The sequence below is a fragment of the Rhinolophus sinicus genome, chromosome 12 (assembly GCF_057876585.1).
Source record: "Rhinolophus sinicus isolate RSI-liver-muscle chromosome 12, RSI-T2T, whole genome shotgun sequence".
Classification (NCBI taxonomy): domain Eukaryota; kingdom Metazoa; phylum Chordata; class Mammalia; order Chiroptera; family Rhinolophidae; genus Rhinolophus; species Rhinolophus sinicus.
This window is the reverse complement of record NC_142512.1, coordinates 19,411,086-19,427,066: the sequence shown is the minus strand read 5'-3', so window position 1 is coordinate 19,427,066 and position 15,981 is coordinate 19,411,086. Positions and strand designations below refer to the sequence as shown.

The following is a 15,981-nucleotide window of genomic DNA, read 5'->3' as shown; positions in this document are numbered from 1 at the left end:
GAGGAAGCTCAGTGGAAACAGTTGTGAGGCAAAAATGGGAGGCATCTCTTTGGGGTGGAATGGGACTGAGAGGAGCTGCCCAGTGTGACCCAATTCTATTCTATTGCCCCTTTTCCTACTCTGCAGGTAAATTAATTTGTGGCTGTGGTAGCAAAGCCAGCTGTTGTTCCAAGACCAAACTTTCCGATGATTAAAATGTCTGTGTCCCGGTGGCAGAAATTACAAGTAGAAAGCTCCTTTGCTCACAAACCTTTGTAGATACAAGTAAAAAGATCCCGCAGAGCAAATGCACGCTGCCCCAGGAGGTGGTGTGAGCAGCTGCTTGAATGGTGTCACCTCAGACTTGGCAGCACACGGGCTAAGGAACGGCTTCTTCAGGAGCTTCTGGACCTTCATGGCAGAAGCCATAACATAGTCACATGCCACAGCTTAGCCTCCTTGTCACCACATGTGAAACCCCTGTAAATCCTGGTGGTGAAAGACATAAAAGAAAGCCATGTTTGGAATTGAGCCACACGCAGGGCAGGGAGTTGCAGAATAAGAAAGAATTCCCCGTATCAGAAGAAGTGGACAGCTCGGGAAACCTGGGAAGGGAAGGGAGATACAGTCCCTCCATCTAAACAAGAAGGAATTTCCGGCAGAGGAAAGCAACTTAAGTTTGCTTTTGGAGGATTCTTTCCTTTTTTAAGCAAAAAAGTATGTGAGTTCTTAGTCTAGAGGTAGCTCTTCCATGGGGTACAGCTGACTGCAGAGGTTCACATACTTTTGTCAGGGCTTTGTCATTCTCCCTTCATCTCAGCTGCACTTTCCTCTTTCATCTGTGATGGTGTCCGTCTCAAGGCGGCTGGCTGTTTTTCTGTGCAGGCCGAGATGGCCACACACAGCTCTAGAGTTACATTGGCCTTATCATTACATTTGTAAATGGCTGTGAGGCCTGATCAGGACAGGCCACTCTTAAATCCAAAGTAAATAAAGTGCTTCGGACGGAACGAAGCGTGAGTTCTTCTGTTGGCTGCTGCATCGTTCATAAGTACATGTGTTCTACATGTGTGTGGCTTTTGTGCCCTCCCGAATCCCTGAATATTGCTTCCCCTACTCGCAGACGCTACTGTGGGTTGTAATACTTCTAATGCGTGGCATCCATCTTTATAGGTTTTTATCTCAGTGGAAACATTTGGCTCACTGTTCAAGTGTCCCTTTCTAACTTCATCTCGTTGGTTTCCAGATGGGGCACTGTAAACGTCTGTAAGCCTTGCCACAGTGCTGGAGTCTCTGTGCACAGTTGCGAGTTTTTTGAAGGCACAAGTCTTCTGGAACTTCCAAAATTCAGATCTCCCCTTTCCCCCTGACTTAGAGCCTCCTCTGTCTTTCTGCAGGTGTTGAAGGTTACTGCACACGCGGGCGCGCGCATACACGCATGTGCATAGCCTGTTTATCTGTTGTCATCAATACGTGTGGTAATCACGGAGATGGAGGGAAATAGTTTACTTTTTAAATTAAAACTTTATGATGCATATTGGCAAGAATCCTGTGTATTTGCCTGTATCCAAATGCTGGACTCTGTCTCTACTACTTTGGTCCAGTAAAGTTGTCAGCATAAGTGCAATGAATCAAGAGGGCTTTATTAATTTTCTTCTGAGGCTGGACTTGATTACAGTGTAGGGACTGGTGCTGTCTTGTTTTTCATTTATTTCTCTTATTCTAGGCACTTGAAGAGGCCCAGAAAGCAATTCAGCAACTTTTTGGCAAAATCAAAGATATCAAAGACAAAGCAGAAAAATCCGAGCAAATGGTGAGTTCAGGTTTCTTCCTAACTGTTGCACCAGAAGAGGAAGTTAGCATCTCATCCGGTCATATTAACGGGCTTTTACTCCCACTGGCTGCCAACCACAGCACCCACATCTCTAAAGCCAGCCCTGGGAGTACATTCTCCGTCAGTTCAGGAGGAGCTGCTAGAAATGAGTGACTCACCAAACCTGCCGCCCTGCATTGGCAGCCCTTGTGTTTAAATAGGGAAAGTCGTCTTCTCCTTTTCCCCCAAATAGTTTCCTAGTCCTTTTGGATTCCTTTCTCTAGCATTTGTTCATATCACATATTTTAGATCACGCATAGTACTAGCCTTATGTTCGTTGCTCAATGAAGGGAAGGCATTATTAAGATATATGATGCATAACTTAGTGTCACAGGAAAACCGGAACTGGATCTGGGAAGTGGGATGCAGCCTGCTTGTGATGCGAGCTTATGGTTTTGATTAAGTTCTCCTCCTACAAATCTGTTTCCTCCCGTGATGTACTGGGAAGGCCCCACTGCTGACCAGGAATCCAGCCTCACCCACTCGTACTCCGTGGGAAGCACTGTGAAATGCCAGCTTCTGGGCTCCCATTCTGACTGCGTAATGTACTGCCTCTGAATTCCAGTTTCTTCAACTGTAAACAAAACATCTAGCTCAAAGGGTTGTAAGAATTAAACGTAAGAACACCGAGCATAGTACGAGGCTCGTGTTAGTTCAATGAATGGAAACCATTAGGAATGTCATTTTTTTCCCCCTCCTTTTTTTGGTTACAAAAATCCTTGCAGATTTGTGGGTGACGAGCTGAGCTGTGTAAGTCATAATCTTTATGAGTGCGCACAGGGTGGTCAAACTGAAAACTCGGGTTGCATGAACTTAACTTACTATCGGGTTTTTCACTTTTAATGGAAGGTATATCTTTCCAGTGCCTAGAGTGTTTGAGCCTGATACCCAGGGCACGTTCTTCCTTCCAGGTATCAAAGAACCCGGGAAACCAAGTTGCTCTTCAGAAAGTTTCTTGGTTGACATGGACTCAGGCAGTTAGTGGAAGATTTCCCGTACCCGTAGGTGTTAATGAAGTTGGAGAATTTTTCCCACTTCACTACTGAGTGCATTTTTCTAGAGACTGAAATATACCTGTGTTCCCAGATACAGAGTTTCTTCCTCTTGGACCTGCCAGGTCAACACTGGTGGAATTTTACTCCTCCGATTCCCTTCTCACTCCCTGAAAGCTGAGCCTCTCCTCTTTTGACATTACGTGTTAAGCTTATGTGCTGGGGGTTCCGTTTTAGTCTTCTTAAAATTTGAGAGAAAGGCTTTCTGTTCTGGAGATCGGGCAGTAAACAAACCCTAGTTCCATGAATAAAGACCATCCCAATAGAATTAGTCCACTAATACCATGCATTCTGTGCTGGGCCTAGTAGGCCCACAGTCAGAAGGTGTCCTTTCTGACCTTGTTCAAGACGAGTGGCACCGTACTTGGCTCCTGGACCTGCAGGCTCCATGCTTAGTTGCTATGAGGATCACTCCTTTTGGGGAGGAAAAAAAAAGTCCGTTTCATTCTCACAACTGAGGATTCTGCAGCCCTGGGTAAAGTCTTCCGGGAAAAGGCCAAATTAAATTTAAATGGGCTGATTGGAAATGATTGTGATTGTATATTGTGCGAAAGCCTGTGTTTTCCCCAAGGGCTAACCTGAGGGGTTTTTTTACTTGCTTCATGTGCATTATTTTCCTGTGGAGCTACTTGCAGATGGGTGTACATCGTTAACCTTCCTCCTTTTTCTCCTGTGGTTTTCAATATTTAGGTTAAAGAAATCACCCGTGATATTAAGCAGCTGGATCACGCCAAACGCCACCTGACCACCTCGATCACGACGCTGAACCACCTGCACATGTTGGCAGGGGGCGTCGACTCCCTGGAGTAAGCGGTGTCACCTTTCTCTTTTGGGTTCACAGGAAGTGAATGTGTCACGTATAGAGAATGGCATCATAGGTGTATTTACTTCTCAGCCAGGAGAGTCCCACCATCCTGCGCCACTTTCTGCAAATCCATCTCCAATGTTCAGTCACCAGATTTGCTTTGTGCTCCCTGGTGTTCGAAACCTAACAAACACCTGAAACTTTGAAGTGAGGTACAAGAGAGTCTGAAGGGGCCCCAGAAAGGATGTGGAGAATGACTCTAAGAATACAGGCCATTTACACGTGGTAGATCTCTGCCATTGAGGCCCACAAGCCGATTCATAAACCCTCCCAACGGCCTTGGCCTTGGCCTTGGCAAGTTTTCCTGCTTGTGTTGGGCTGAGTTGCACTCCCATTGAATGTACCATATGGAAACAGATCTCTGATGTATCACTCAACCCACTTTTTTTTTTAACCCACTTTTTCAAATACAGTAGCTTCCTGTTTGGTTTATGGAGGACCTATAGAGAATGATACATGAGGACATGAGAAATAGTATTAAAAGGAAGAGCTGGTTATTTCCCACAAAGAGGGAGCCCAGGGGCCTCCTGTATCAGCAAGATTCTGACGTGCCAGTTTGCTTCTGTGGTCTGTCTGCGGCTGAGAAACACCCTGCCCCTGCCTCAGTGTAATCTCAGGTGTGGACAGAGAAAGACCATCTTCACAGAAATTTAGCCCCAAAGTTGGGGGAGAAAGAGGACTGACTCGTTCTTGATGTGTCCCAGGCACTGGTTGCATGATGCTTCCGTGACCCCTGGTCCATTCTGCGAGGAGCGATCAGAGAGAGCAGCAGACCAGTGGGAGAGCAATTCCCTTGTCCCTTCCTCCACATGCCCGGGGTTTTCCACAAACTATCCAAGCAGCCTGTGATAGCAACGTCATACCTTGGCTAGACCTTGATCCTGTCTTTTAAAATACCTCTTAAGGGAAGTAATAAATTATACTTTTAATTTAAAAGCCCAACCCTAATGAAATATTTAGACCTAATGGTTTGTCCTTCCTTGCTGTGTGTAACTATTGATTTTATCAGCATCCTTTTATTTATGCTTCATTAACCTTAGCAGTAGGGAAAGTAGACATATCTGACACAGAGTTGCTTAACATTGGCTGAAAACCCACAAATGTAGTTAACCTGTAAATGCATACAAATGCCCTTTGTTGGATCCCAGGAGGATGTGTTTGGTTTGCCCATAAACTAATCCTCAAGTAGTAACATCCTTCCCCTGTTGTCTGTCAAAAGTCTGCTAATCCCATAATATCCAACCCAAATCCCAAATCCATCGTCTTCCCAGATTTCCCATCCCCCCACCCAATGAGAATCTATCCCTCAGACATTCTTTTGTACTTCCCATAGCACATAACTAGTGCTTCTGTTTAGAACTCAGTTCATCCTACTTGGTATTAGTTAGATATGTACTTGTTGCTCTCTCCCTTACCGAGTGATGTCACCTTGAGGATTTGGACCAGGTCTTCCCCGCCTCCCCCCACTCCTCCCCGCCACTGCACAGCACCATACTTATTCAGTGCTCAGTAAATGCTTGATAAGCTGAGTTGTCTGTTTCAGAGCTCAGAGTAGGTTCTTCCACATCTCTGTCTTGTGTCCTTACTGTTTTTCTAGAGTTCTCAACTTCTTATTTCCTTGTAGAGCCATGACCAGGCGAAGACAGTATGGAGAAGTTGCTAACCTTCTTCAGGGTGTAATGAATGTTCTGGAGCACTTCCACAAGTACATGGGAATTCCACAGATCCGGCAGCTTTCTGAAAGGTAAAATGTTATTGGAGAAAATGATCTTCCCTTTTAAGAAAAGATGGTGCCGAGAAGTGCTTTAGCTCTTTGCTTAGTGTATCCATTATACAATCTAATTATAATGAGTTAGGTCAGATGTCGTCTGATCTGACTGTATGATACAGATGTCCTGTCCACCACACTTTTCCCAACTCCTGATTCTGTCTTCTAAAGCTGCCTACGTCCGTTGCTGGCCTGCCATCAGTGGAGTGGCAGCTGGCGAGTTGTGTATCTGGACAACTCTCAATTGTCCACATTTGTGAGGGAAACCATTCCAGTTGTCTATTTTCTTGTAAAAAACCACCACACGACTCAGAGTTTCTAGTCTGCCACTTCTTTTCTTGCCTGGTTCTGTATTTTTATTAAAACATTTTCATTACTTCTAAGGATCTGGGGCAGGAAGGGGAGATTGCAATATGTGCTCAGTGTGCCATCTTACAGTGGAAATGCCAAAGGACTATTAAGGAATGTTGGAACAGAGCTTGGCAGAACACTAGGGAAATCACCACCCTTCCCCTCATCCTTCCTAAGAGCTTCACACTTAGAGATGGCTAATCGCCATATCACACTGGGGGTGGGAAGCAGCTAAGAGAGCAAATGAACAAGGCTTTATGAGTTGCAAGAAAGAAGGAAGCTTGGATGGAGAAGGCAGACTTGCTCTCAGTACCCTCACGATAATCCACAGTTGATCTGTTTTTCCCATTCATTTATTCTATCCTTCATTTACCTAAGAGATACTTACTATGCACCTCTATATTCTAGACCCCATGTTGGAGTACTGAAGGCACAAAAGTAAAAAAATACACATTCTCTACCCTCAAGGAGTTCACCATTTTTGTGTAGAGAAGAGACACACTAATAGAAAGTTTCAGTATAGCATGGATATAGCAAAACTGGTATTTGCTGTACAAGGCATGGCAGGATCTTAGAAGAGGAATTGATAGACTCACCCTTCAGGGGCTGAGGGTAGCGTCACAGAAGAATTCAGTTTCAATCTGATCTTAAAAGAATGTATAAGATCTTAACCACCAAGACAAGAAGGTTGGCGGAGCAGAAGAGCGAGAACATCATGGTACTTTGGGAGGTGATGGAGAGTGACAGGCTGCATAGGTAGGTAGGGTCAGATTTAACATGCCTTGCTAAAGAATGTATCCTTTATTTGGTGGACAGGGAAAGATTTAAGCAGAGAGGGGCATGATCTCATTTGTATTCTGTGAAAGTCTGGTGATGACAGGTACCAGAGACTGGCGGTTGAGACTATGTTTTAGACTAGAAAAGGTGAGAACCTTACCGAGACAGCGACCCTAAGGCAAAGGAGCTGGATTGAGCGTAGGTTACCAGTTGGTCGTGTGTGATGGGGATTGTTGATGGCAGGAATGTGGCAGAACTGAATTTGATTTCTAAACAAGCAAGGTAGATACACACAAAAGATTGCACTCTTTTCAGACTCTTTTTAACGTTTTTTCAAAGAGGTGGTGTTATAAATGTGAAGAAACCTCGTGACCCCTGTTGTAATGACATCCCCCTAAAAAAGAAAAATCTGACATTCTGTCAATGTATTTCAGTGCCCCAAACGTTCGTTATCATGCAGGATTGCTGCAAACCCAGGAGGACTGACTTTTCTTCTAGTTCGTTGCACAACCTCTATTTGCAAAAATTTTGTGTAGGTTATTAAGAGTGTATGCTATTAAATAACTAAAAATAACACGAGAAGAAACCTTGTTTTCAGTTCTTGACTACAGTTGTTTTTCAAGAGGTATTAAAAGTTTGAGGAAAGTCCAGACTTCTTGTTTTTAGCACCATTTCTGGTGATTTTCCTCCCTGATGTTTACACAGCGATGGTAGAACCATCTGGAAATAATAGAAATAGATGTTTGTTTGGGGGGAGGGGAGAGGGCAGGAGAGTTACACCCTATGCATTGCTTCAGTTTCTCTCATTTAATAGCTTGCTGTCTATAAATTGTAGAAATCATGCAAAAGGTTGCATTCTGAAATCTTCGCCTGTACATTTGAAATATGAAGTTAATGGACCTTGATTTGAAAATAGCTATTTTTTTCCAACTACCCTTCTGGAAAATGCTTAAACATTAATGTAGCGTTGAAGGAAAGATTTTTTTTCTTTAATATTATCTTTACATTTCAAATCCTCCTGACTTAAGAATATCCATGAAAGCAAATGTTTCTCGTAATCAGTCAGTATGTCCTGCGAAAGAATGGAAGATTCTTGTATTCACTTGAAACCCATGAAACCCTTGAATTAAAAACTGTGTTTCAGGGCTATTTCTAATCTCGTATGTGAGAGATACTTGGCAGGTTGGGATCACATGGTACAGTGATAAAAGTAAAGTAGAGAACGAAAAGGCCTGATTAGCTGTGTGACTCTGACAAGTTTTCTGAAAGAATTGTTACAAAAGTGTAAGGGTTGTACTTGATGATCTCAGAAGCATCCTCCGGAGTCACTCGAAGATTCTGGGTTGAGATTATAGAGCCTGTCTATTTGGAAATGGAGCGTCTTAGACTCCTCTGACTGACCATTCTTTCCAGGACAGACTGTGTATTTGGGAGTTCAGTTTATTGTGAACTGTTACGGATATTTCCTTTGGGACTGTCCTTCACAAGGGAATAGAAGCACTGGGGTTATTTTATCCACAAATGTCTAAATAATTTTCATAATTTGCTGTCCCTCTGCTCCTACCCCTTGTGAAAATTGGTAACACATTTAGGAAAGGGCACCTTTAAACAGCACTTAGTCATATGGCATGGAGGATGCTAGAAGCCAGTTGGTTGACCGTCCTTTCTGGGCTGCACAGTGACTCATTTGCTAAGCGTGATGAACATTTTGTTGCCAGGAGGCCAACCTTATTTGGATGCCAGGAGGAATTTTTATTTACTGTGCTACTCTCTATTAGTTGTGGATTAATTGTCATAAGAATGACAAGGAAATCTTGGTAGTTCAACCTGTGTATATGCTCTACTAACCAAGTCTCAGTCGCTCCATCTCTTTACAGTTAGGAATTTACTTTTCATTGTTAGAAGAGAAAGGAATATAAAGGAGGGAAGCTAAAAATAGCTTCTTCGAAGCAATGAACTTGTTTCTAGGATCCTGTTTAGGCAACTGATTGTACAGACTGCTATTCACATCTCACCCGGAAAAGACATGGAATCATGGTTTGGATTTGTAGCTACCACCATGAGTGTCAGTAGGGGAATGGTTGCTCTTTCATCCGAGTCACTGACAGACCCTCCAGAAACTGGAAACATTTATGTGCAGAAACTTATTTTTCTGCTCCAACATTACTTACACATCCGACTTGGCGTCATCTGTAAAGATGGCTGCTGCCAGCTAGCACTGTAAGGGGGGGGTTGTAGAATGATCCGTACTGGCGAGGATACTGAAGGGCATCTCGTACAGGTCTCCATCCCCACCCACCCTCTTATTTCGCAGCTGTTCTTAGCTATAACCCACATAGGGGAAATGAAGTACTCATGATTCCACATAGCTCAGGAGAGGCACAGCTAAGTCTAGACTATCTCAAGAGGTGACTTTGAAAATGGATGGGAGAAGATGGCAAGGTGGTCTGCAAATCCCAGTCTGGTACTTCGCTCTCTCTTCCGCACGCTGGACGTACCAAGCCTCTGACTGACTTTCAGGCACCTCAATTTCCAACCGAGCCAGAAGATGGAGTTAAGGGATGGTGGGCTAAGTGGGGTGACAGAGGCAGAGCTGGGACCTAAGTATCACTGAGATGCTCAGGAGCCCCGAGAATGTGACTGTGAGTGACCCTGGCCGGGTGCAGGCCTTGTCCTTCAGGCGTTGTCGCGGGGGCTTAGGAGGGAACGTGCTATCTGTGTGCTGCCAGGAGGAGAGCAGGAGCAGAGGGGCCTGACGCCCTGGAGCTGTCTTGTGACCTGGCTCAGGGCAGACTGTCTGCCTGGCCCACTGTGTAGAGTCACAAGACTTACAAGATACGATTTTACAAAAGCTTATTCTTTTCTTTCCTATCAGAAGAAATGTTTCCCATTGTGTATTGGGCAGCTCTAGATGGATGGTCCTGATTCTGATTTGGGGGCTAATGCCGTAATAATAGCCTTATCTCGGTCATTCCTAGCCCCTTGACAACTGACTAAAAAGGCTGCAAACCCACCTATCAGAGTGGTTTTAAACGTTTTGAAGATAGTGGGAAAACCCTGGAAAGTATTTGAAATAGAACATAATTATAACTGTGCCACAGAAAAATCAGACTGTTTTGGGTCCCGCCTATTCCCCCATTAAAAAAAAAAAAAAAACTCAGTAGGTTGCTAGGCACTGCCTAGTAGCCAGAGAAATTGTGGTTTTGAGCCGTTCACTATTTCTAGGACTTCATAAAGTTAATTCCAAAGTAACAGGGTGGAGACCTAGGAAGGGAGAACACTATTTTATGGTGCTTTGAGCAAAGATAAAATTTGCTTCAGGCTCAGGGCAGTTGAGCAGCAGCCTCAGAGCTCCTCTGCTCTGCACTGGGGCTCTGTTGGGGCTGGCTAGTGCGGGGCGTGTGGCTGATGCCGGGCGTGCTGGGGTGCGGGGCGTGCGGCTAGTGCGGGGTGTGCGGGGTATGTGGCTTGTGTGGGGCATGCGGCTGGTGCGGGGCGTGCTGCTGGTGGAGGACGCGGGTATAGCAGGGTCCTTTCCCATCCCAGCTGCTTTTCCTTTCCCTTCCATTTAAGCTGAAAGGTATTTATCGAGCTCCTAGTGTGCATGCAAGCGACCGTGTTCAATACTGACCTCCCCTTTCTAACTGCTGCTCCTTGTTGTCCTAACTCGGTCTTTGTAATTACACTCTTCCCAAGTGAACCTCCATCTTCATTCAGAGGCTTTCACTGTCAATTAGCAGTTCATTTGATCCTTTGGGCCTTTTTCCTTTTCACCTGAGGAAACATTCTTTTTGTTCATTTGTTAAAACTTAGGATCCTGAGGTTGATTTCTGGGTTGGAAAAAAAACCAGCTCTGCCCTCCCATTCTTTACTCCCAGGAGTGGGAGAGCAGTTATACCCATAATCCAAAATGGCTTGATATTTGATTTGGGCATTATACAGCATTTTCCCACAGTATAACTACCCCCTAATGACATTTTGTAAAGGTTAACATATACTATCTCACGATAGGCGTGTGATAGAGAAAATCCATCGTGAGAATAAATTGGCTACGTGGTCCTGGCCGTGGTCCTGGTCAGAAACGGGCTTCCAGCTATTAGGCTGGTGCAAAAGTAATTGTGGTTTAAAAAGTTAAAAATGATTGCAAAGACCGCAATTACTTTTGCACCAACTAAATAGTTTGTGACCTCTCTTATCTAGCCACCCCTCCCTCTGCCTGGAGATCTCTAAAGACTCCACCAGTTCTGACCCCTATAGATCTTTATTTGTGGATGATTGAAAATTACCCCAGGCAGTGATATGTTCTCTTTTCCCTACAGGGTGAAGGCTGCCCAGACTGAGTTAGGGCAGCAAATCCTGGCCGATTTTGAAGAAGCATTTCCTTCCCAGGGAACCAAGGTATTGTTTTGCATTTTCTCTCCAGTCTTTAGATATTATCCCCATTCTTACCTAATTCACATTCACTACAGTTACTATTTCCGTTTATCATTCCAAAAGTGTTTGCTGGCAGCCCTAAGTCTGTTTGCCAAAGGTTCAGGGTAAGAGACCATCCTTGATTTTAAATATCCCAAAGCAATGTTGATTCCTCATCTGTGTTCTCTCAGCATCAAAAAGTGAGGATTTGTTTTCAGTCTAATTTAATGTGTGTCAAACCTAATCTCTCGTCTGCCCAGTAAATTCCTTTTTTCTCATGGCTGTGTTTACAAAAGAAATCTTCAAGCTGCAGTGTTTTTTAGGATTGTTACATAACTTATTGGTTACAGTTTGGTGAAAAGACAACTGGGAGGAAAGTCCACAGGCTTATGTAACTTGGAGGGACATGGGTAGGAGACTCGTTTTTTAATGATCAGAGACCTGTTCTTTGGAATTAATCCCTTTTGCTCTCACTGGTAGCATAGCTGTTTGTGTTGTGTCTGGGAAGCCCACAGTATTTCACTTGTGAGCTATTGGTTACACCTCTCATGTAACAAGCTTTGCCTCACTTGGCTGTCATTGTGCATGGTTAACTGCTTTTAGCTTTGTCCTTTAAATTGTAGCAGACGTAATCTTAATGCTTTGCATGTGTTGGGGAGGGAATAACCTTCAGAAGCTTTTTTTCTCTATTATTTGAGCTACTTCAAGAGAAAGAATTGTCTAACGTAGAGGTGAGCTAGCTGAAGTATACACGCGCAAGCAGCATTCCTCACTGAACTTGGTGGGTGGAGATGGCGGATATATATGTTCATTTACAGAGCCAAGGAACGTTTCCTGGATCTGCTGTATAATTCAATAACTGGAAATATCTTAATCGTTTTTCTTTGTGCTCCATAAAAGAAACTTAAGAAGTAGTGGGGGTAGCTGCTCTGGCTTTGTAGATTATGACTTTCTCTCGGAAACCTGCTCCTGATTTTAATGTCTGCCCATATTGTGGCTGTCTTCTGGGAATCATGTTGTATTTGTAAAGCATGTTTCTTTGAGGACTTCATATCCTTATTCATTTGGTATAACTGTGGAGAGTGGATGTTGGAAAGCCATTCTGTGAAAAGGGATTGTAAGGTAGTCACAAATTGTAAGCACCAGACTCTTCTTAGTCCAGGATCTGCTTTACTCCATACTCTACTGTCCATCCCAGTTTCTAGAACTTTCAGGAAGATGTGGATGAAGCCCAGTTTCATTATTTAGGAGAAACTAACCGTGACCTACATTACATCTTTTTCCCAGAGCCCACCAGGCAGATGAAGTTAAAATGGTTTTCTTTAACAACTCGCTTCCCTTTTCTCTGACTGGGTGACAGTGGTTTTTTGTGTGTGTTTTTTCAGTTGTTTTTTTCCCCTCTTTAATGGCTATTGACTTTTCTTAAAGGTTTTGTGCTACTATTTCTATTTCACAAATGGAACTCATAGTATTAAAAAAAAAACTTATCCACTGTAACCTATGAAGTTTTTTGTTGTTATTTTGTTTTAATTTTATTGGGGAATATTGGGGAACAGTGTGTGTCTCCAGGGCCCAACAGCTCCAAGTCGTTGTCCTTCAGTCTAGTTGTGCAGGGCGCGGCTCAGCTCCAAGTCCAGTTGCCATTTTCAATCTTAGTTGCAGGGGGTGCATCCCACCATCCCTTGTGGGAGTCGAACCGGCAACCTTGTGGTTGAGAGCCCGCGCTCCAGCCAACTGAGCCATCTGGCCACCCGGGAGCTGAGCGGCAGCTCATTGACTTCATTCTAGATGCGAGGACGCAACTTGCTGGCCCATATGGGAATCGAGCCAGTAGCCCCATTGCCCATAGCTCGCGCTCTAACCATCTGAGCCACCCGTCTGCCCCCTGAAGTTCTATTTAAATGAAAAAATACGAACCCATGAGCCCATGAGTTTTGGCTTCTGTGGTTTCTGTATCAGATCAAACACTTTCGTCTGGAAGCAAGAGCTGAGTAGTCCTTGTGCTCAGTAGGTGACCTGACAGCCACTCAGCATGGAGTTAGTCAGCATTTTAACAGTTTAGCTCAAAGGCAGCTTAGGTAACGCCTGTGCAACACTTGAATTTCAGTTGAGATGGATAAATTGGACAGACTTGACCAAAACAAAACACAAAGATTTGGAAGAACCTTACTTATCACCTAGTTAAAGTCGGCTATTTTTCAGACAATGTTCAATAACTGCAGCAAAGCTGCATGGCTGTTTAGCCAAGCCAAGAGTAGATTCCAAGTATTCTTTTTACTATAATCCAGCCAGCCAGCCATGTTCATTCAGTGAGTTACTATATAAAGAAAAGTTCAGTGAGATTGAATTGCTTTCGATAATAACAAAGGCCTTCCCATTTTGATGTATCAATACAGCCCCTCCATGTCTTTCTACTGTTCTTTTTAGGTAAAGGGGCTGATACCGTACTATTTCACCTTTGGCTGCATATCTGGGTGTTTGAAACAAGCCTGGTGGTTTGGAACCTGGTTTTAGGTTTTAAATGCCACCATACTGTTTGACACAAATGTAGCACCTTAAGAAAAGGACCCTGAGGTCGGAATCGGGAAAGGGGCACATATGAGTGAGACTGGGATCATTCTGACTCTTAGGGCTCTTCCACAAAGTGTTTCAGTGTCAGTGTTCAGAAAGCAGAATTCCCTATGTTCGTTACTGGCCCTGTCTTCCAAAATGTCTCATTGCTGATTCACAGAGTAGCTTTCATCCTGGCTACTGCAGACTAGCTTAATGATTCTCTCATCGAGGAACACGAAACTGAAATATCCATCTGACACAGCAGAAGAATGAGTGTCAGGGGAGTGGGAGTAATAATAATTCCAAGAGCGGAACAAGAAGTAGCAGCTGTCAGAGGCCATGAGATTTAGAGGTTGTTTCTGGCTTTTGAACTGGTGTGTGTTGTTTGTTTTAACAGAGGCCCGGAGGACCCAGCAATGTCCTTCGAGATGCATGTCTGGTTGCTAATATTTTGGACCCCAGAATCAAACAGGATATCATCAAAAAGTTTATTAAACAGCATCTGTCAGAGTATCTAGTACTTTTTCAAGAAAACCAAGATGTAAGTATTGACCAAGTGAGATCAGATGTTACATTTGAATTGTGTTGAAAATTGAATGCTCTCAAGTCTACTAATTTTCAGTTTATTGGTATTACTGTCTTAAAGTGTTCATTGTTGAACCGTGAATCCTAAAGGCTAACTTTACAAGTTCAGGGTTCTTAACCATTTTGGGGTCACTGACCCATTGGAGACATTAATGAGAGCTACAGGTCTTCTCCCCAGGAAAAGGCACCTTTGCAGAATACTTTGCAGATAGTTTCAGGAAATTTATAGACCTCTGAAGCCCAATCATGGGCCCCAGAGTAAGAACTTCTGGATCAAGTAGAAAAAGCAGCCTAGGTTCTTTAAAACCATGACAAATAGAGAGTTTGGTTGTGTTTTTCTTGGTTCTGTGCTTTTGCTGTTTCCTTAAACTGTCAGCACTACTAAGTACTGGGGTGGATTTTGTTCCCTGGTTTCCTAAGGTTGCCTGGCTGGACAAAATCGACAGACGCTATGCCTGGATCAAACGCCAGCTTGTGGACTATGAGGAGAAATACGGCCGAATGTTTCCACGTGAGTGGTACATGACCGAGAGGATTGCAGTCGAATTTTGCCACATCACAAGGTAGCATCCACTTTCTGCTGGTTTTGGTGTTAATTGAAATCAGTCCCCCTCTCAGTTCCATGTTGTCTTATGGATTGAAATCACTTCCTGACGCCACCAGATGATGGATAGTACCCTCATACCCAATTACCACCCCACACGCTGCACCCATCTTTGCTCCAGAACTTTCTTTTGGCCTGGCCCTTTCCTTGAATAACCTGCCTTCTTGACCTCACCAAGTCAAGACTCATCAACCGAATTTACTTGTATTGATTCATCACCCCACATTTTCCCCTATGTCTGAATCACATATATCAGTTTGCAGAGTATACATCCATCAACATTTTGCTTTTCTGACTTGATAGATAGCTCCACAGGGACAGGGGTAGTATCTACTTCAGTGACATAATAGACCATCAGGAAATATTTGTTGAACAAAATTTCCCACCCCTAATATAGTATTTATAGTCTTTGGATAGTTAATAATATTGGCGCCTCAGTGTTCTCAGCATTTTAAAGACCTTCACTCATTCATCCTGTCTTCAGTGTCCGTGAGTGTGGCCCAGGGCCAGATAGTCCCTTGTTACCTAAGAATTAAAGCCCAAGAAGGTTAGATCAGTGTATCTTACTATGGCAATGCTAAAGCCAGAGTCCCATTTTTTTAATTTTTCACTTGCAGCTCTACCACAATAGTAGTGGTAACTGGGTTTTATTAGTTGTATATTCCTTTCTAATAGTGCACAATTACATTAATTCCTGGTGAATAAAGAAAAGTTCCATATCTAAGTGTAACTCAGCCACCTTAAAGTAATTCATGATAGTCGTCTTTCTTAAAACCAGAGAGAGTACAGTCAAGTTGCATGCTTTAGGCACGTTGTGGCAGGGGTGAGAATGTTTTAAGGGATATTGGCTGTTTGGTTTTTTCTAATAGATTTTATTTTTTAGAGCAACTTTATTTTTTTTTAATTGAATGTGTTTTTTTTTTTTTGTTTTAAATTTTATTGGGGAATATTGGGGGACAGTGTGTTTCTCCAGGGCCCAACAGCTCCAAGTCATTGTCCTTCAATGTAGTTGTGGAGGGCACAGCTCAGCTCCAAGTCCAGTCATCGTGTTCAATCTTCGTTGCAGGCTGCGCAGCCCACCATCCCATGCGGGAATCGAACTGGCAACCTTGTTGTTGAGAGCTCACTCTAACCAACTGAGCCATCTGTCCGCCCCTTTTT

At 43.6% G+C, this 15,981-nt stretch overlaps 1 protein-coding gene across 1 annotated transcript in view; it reads left to right on the top strand.

The window, feature by feature from the left end:
• The window catches only part of VPS53 (VPS53 subunit of GARP complex), a 134,631-nt gene that overhangs the window by 34,763 nt on the left and 83,887 nt on the right, over positions 1 to 15,981 (top strand). The window contains exons 5-10 of the mRNA XM_074319960.2: positions 1,706 to 1,792; positions 3,595 to 3,710; positions 5,394 to 5,513; positions 10,985 to 11,063; positions 14,029 to 14,172; positions 14,637 to 14,779. Of these exons, the coding sequence (XP_074176061.2) occupies positions 1,706 to 1,792; positions 3,595 to 3,710; positions 5,394 to 5,513; positions 10,985 to 11,063; positions 14,029 to 14,172; positions 14,637 to 14,779 (689 nt within the window). The remainder of the gene's footprint in view (positions 1 to 1,705; positions 1,793 to 3,594; positions 3,711 to 5,393; positions 5,514 to 10,984; positions 11,064 to 14,028; positions 14,173 to 14,636; positions 14,780 to 15,981) is intronic.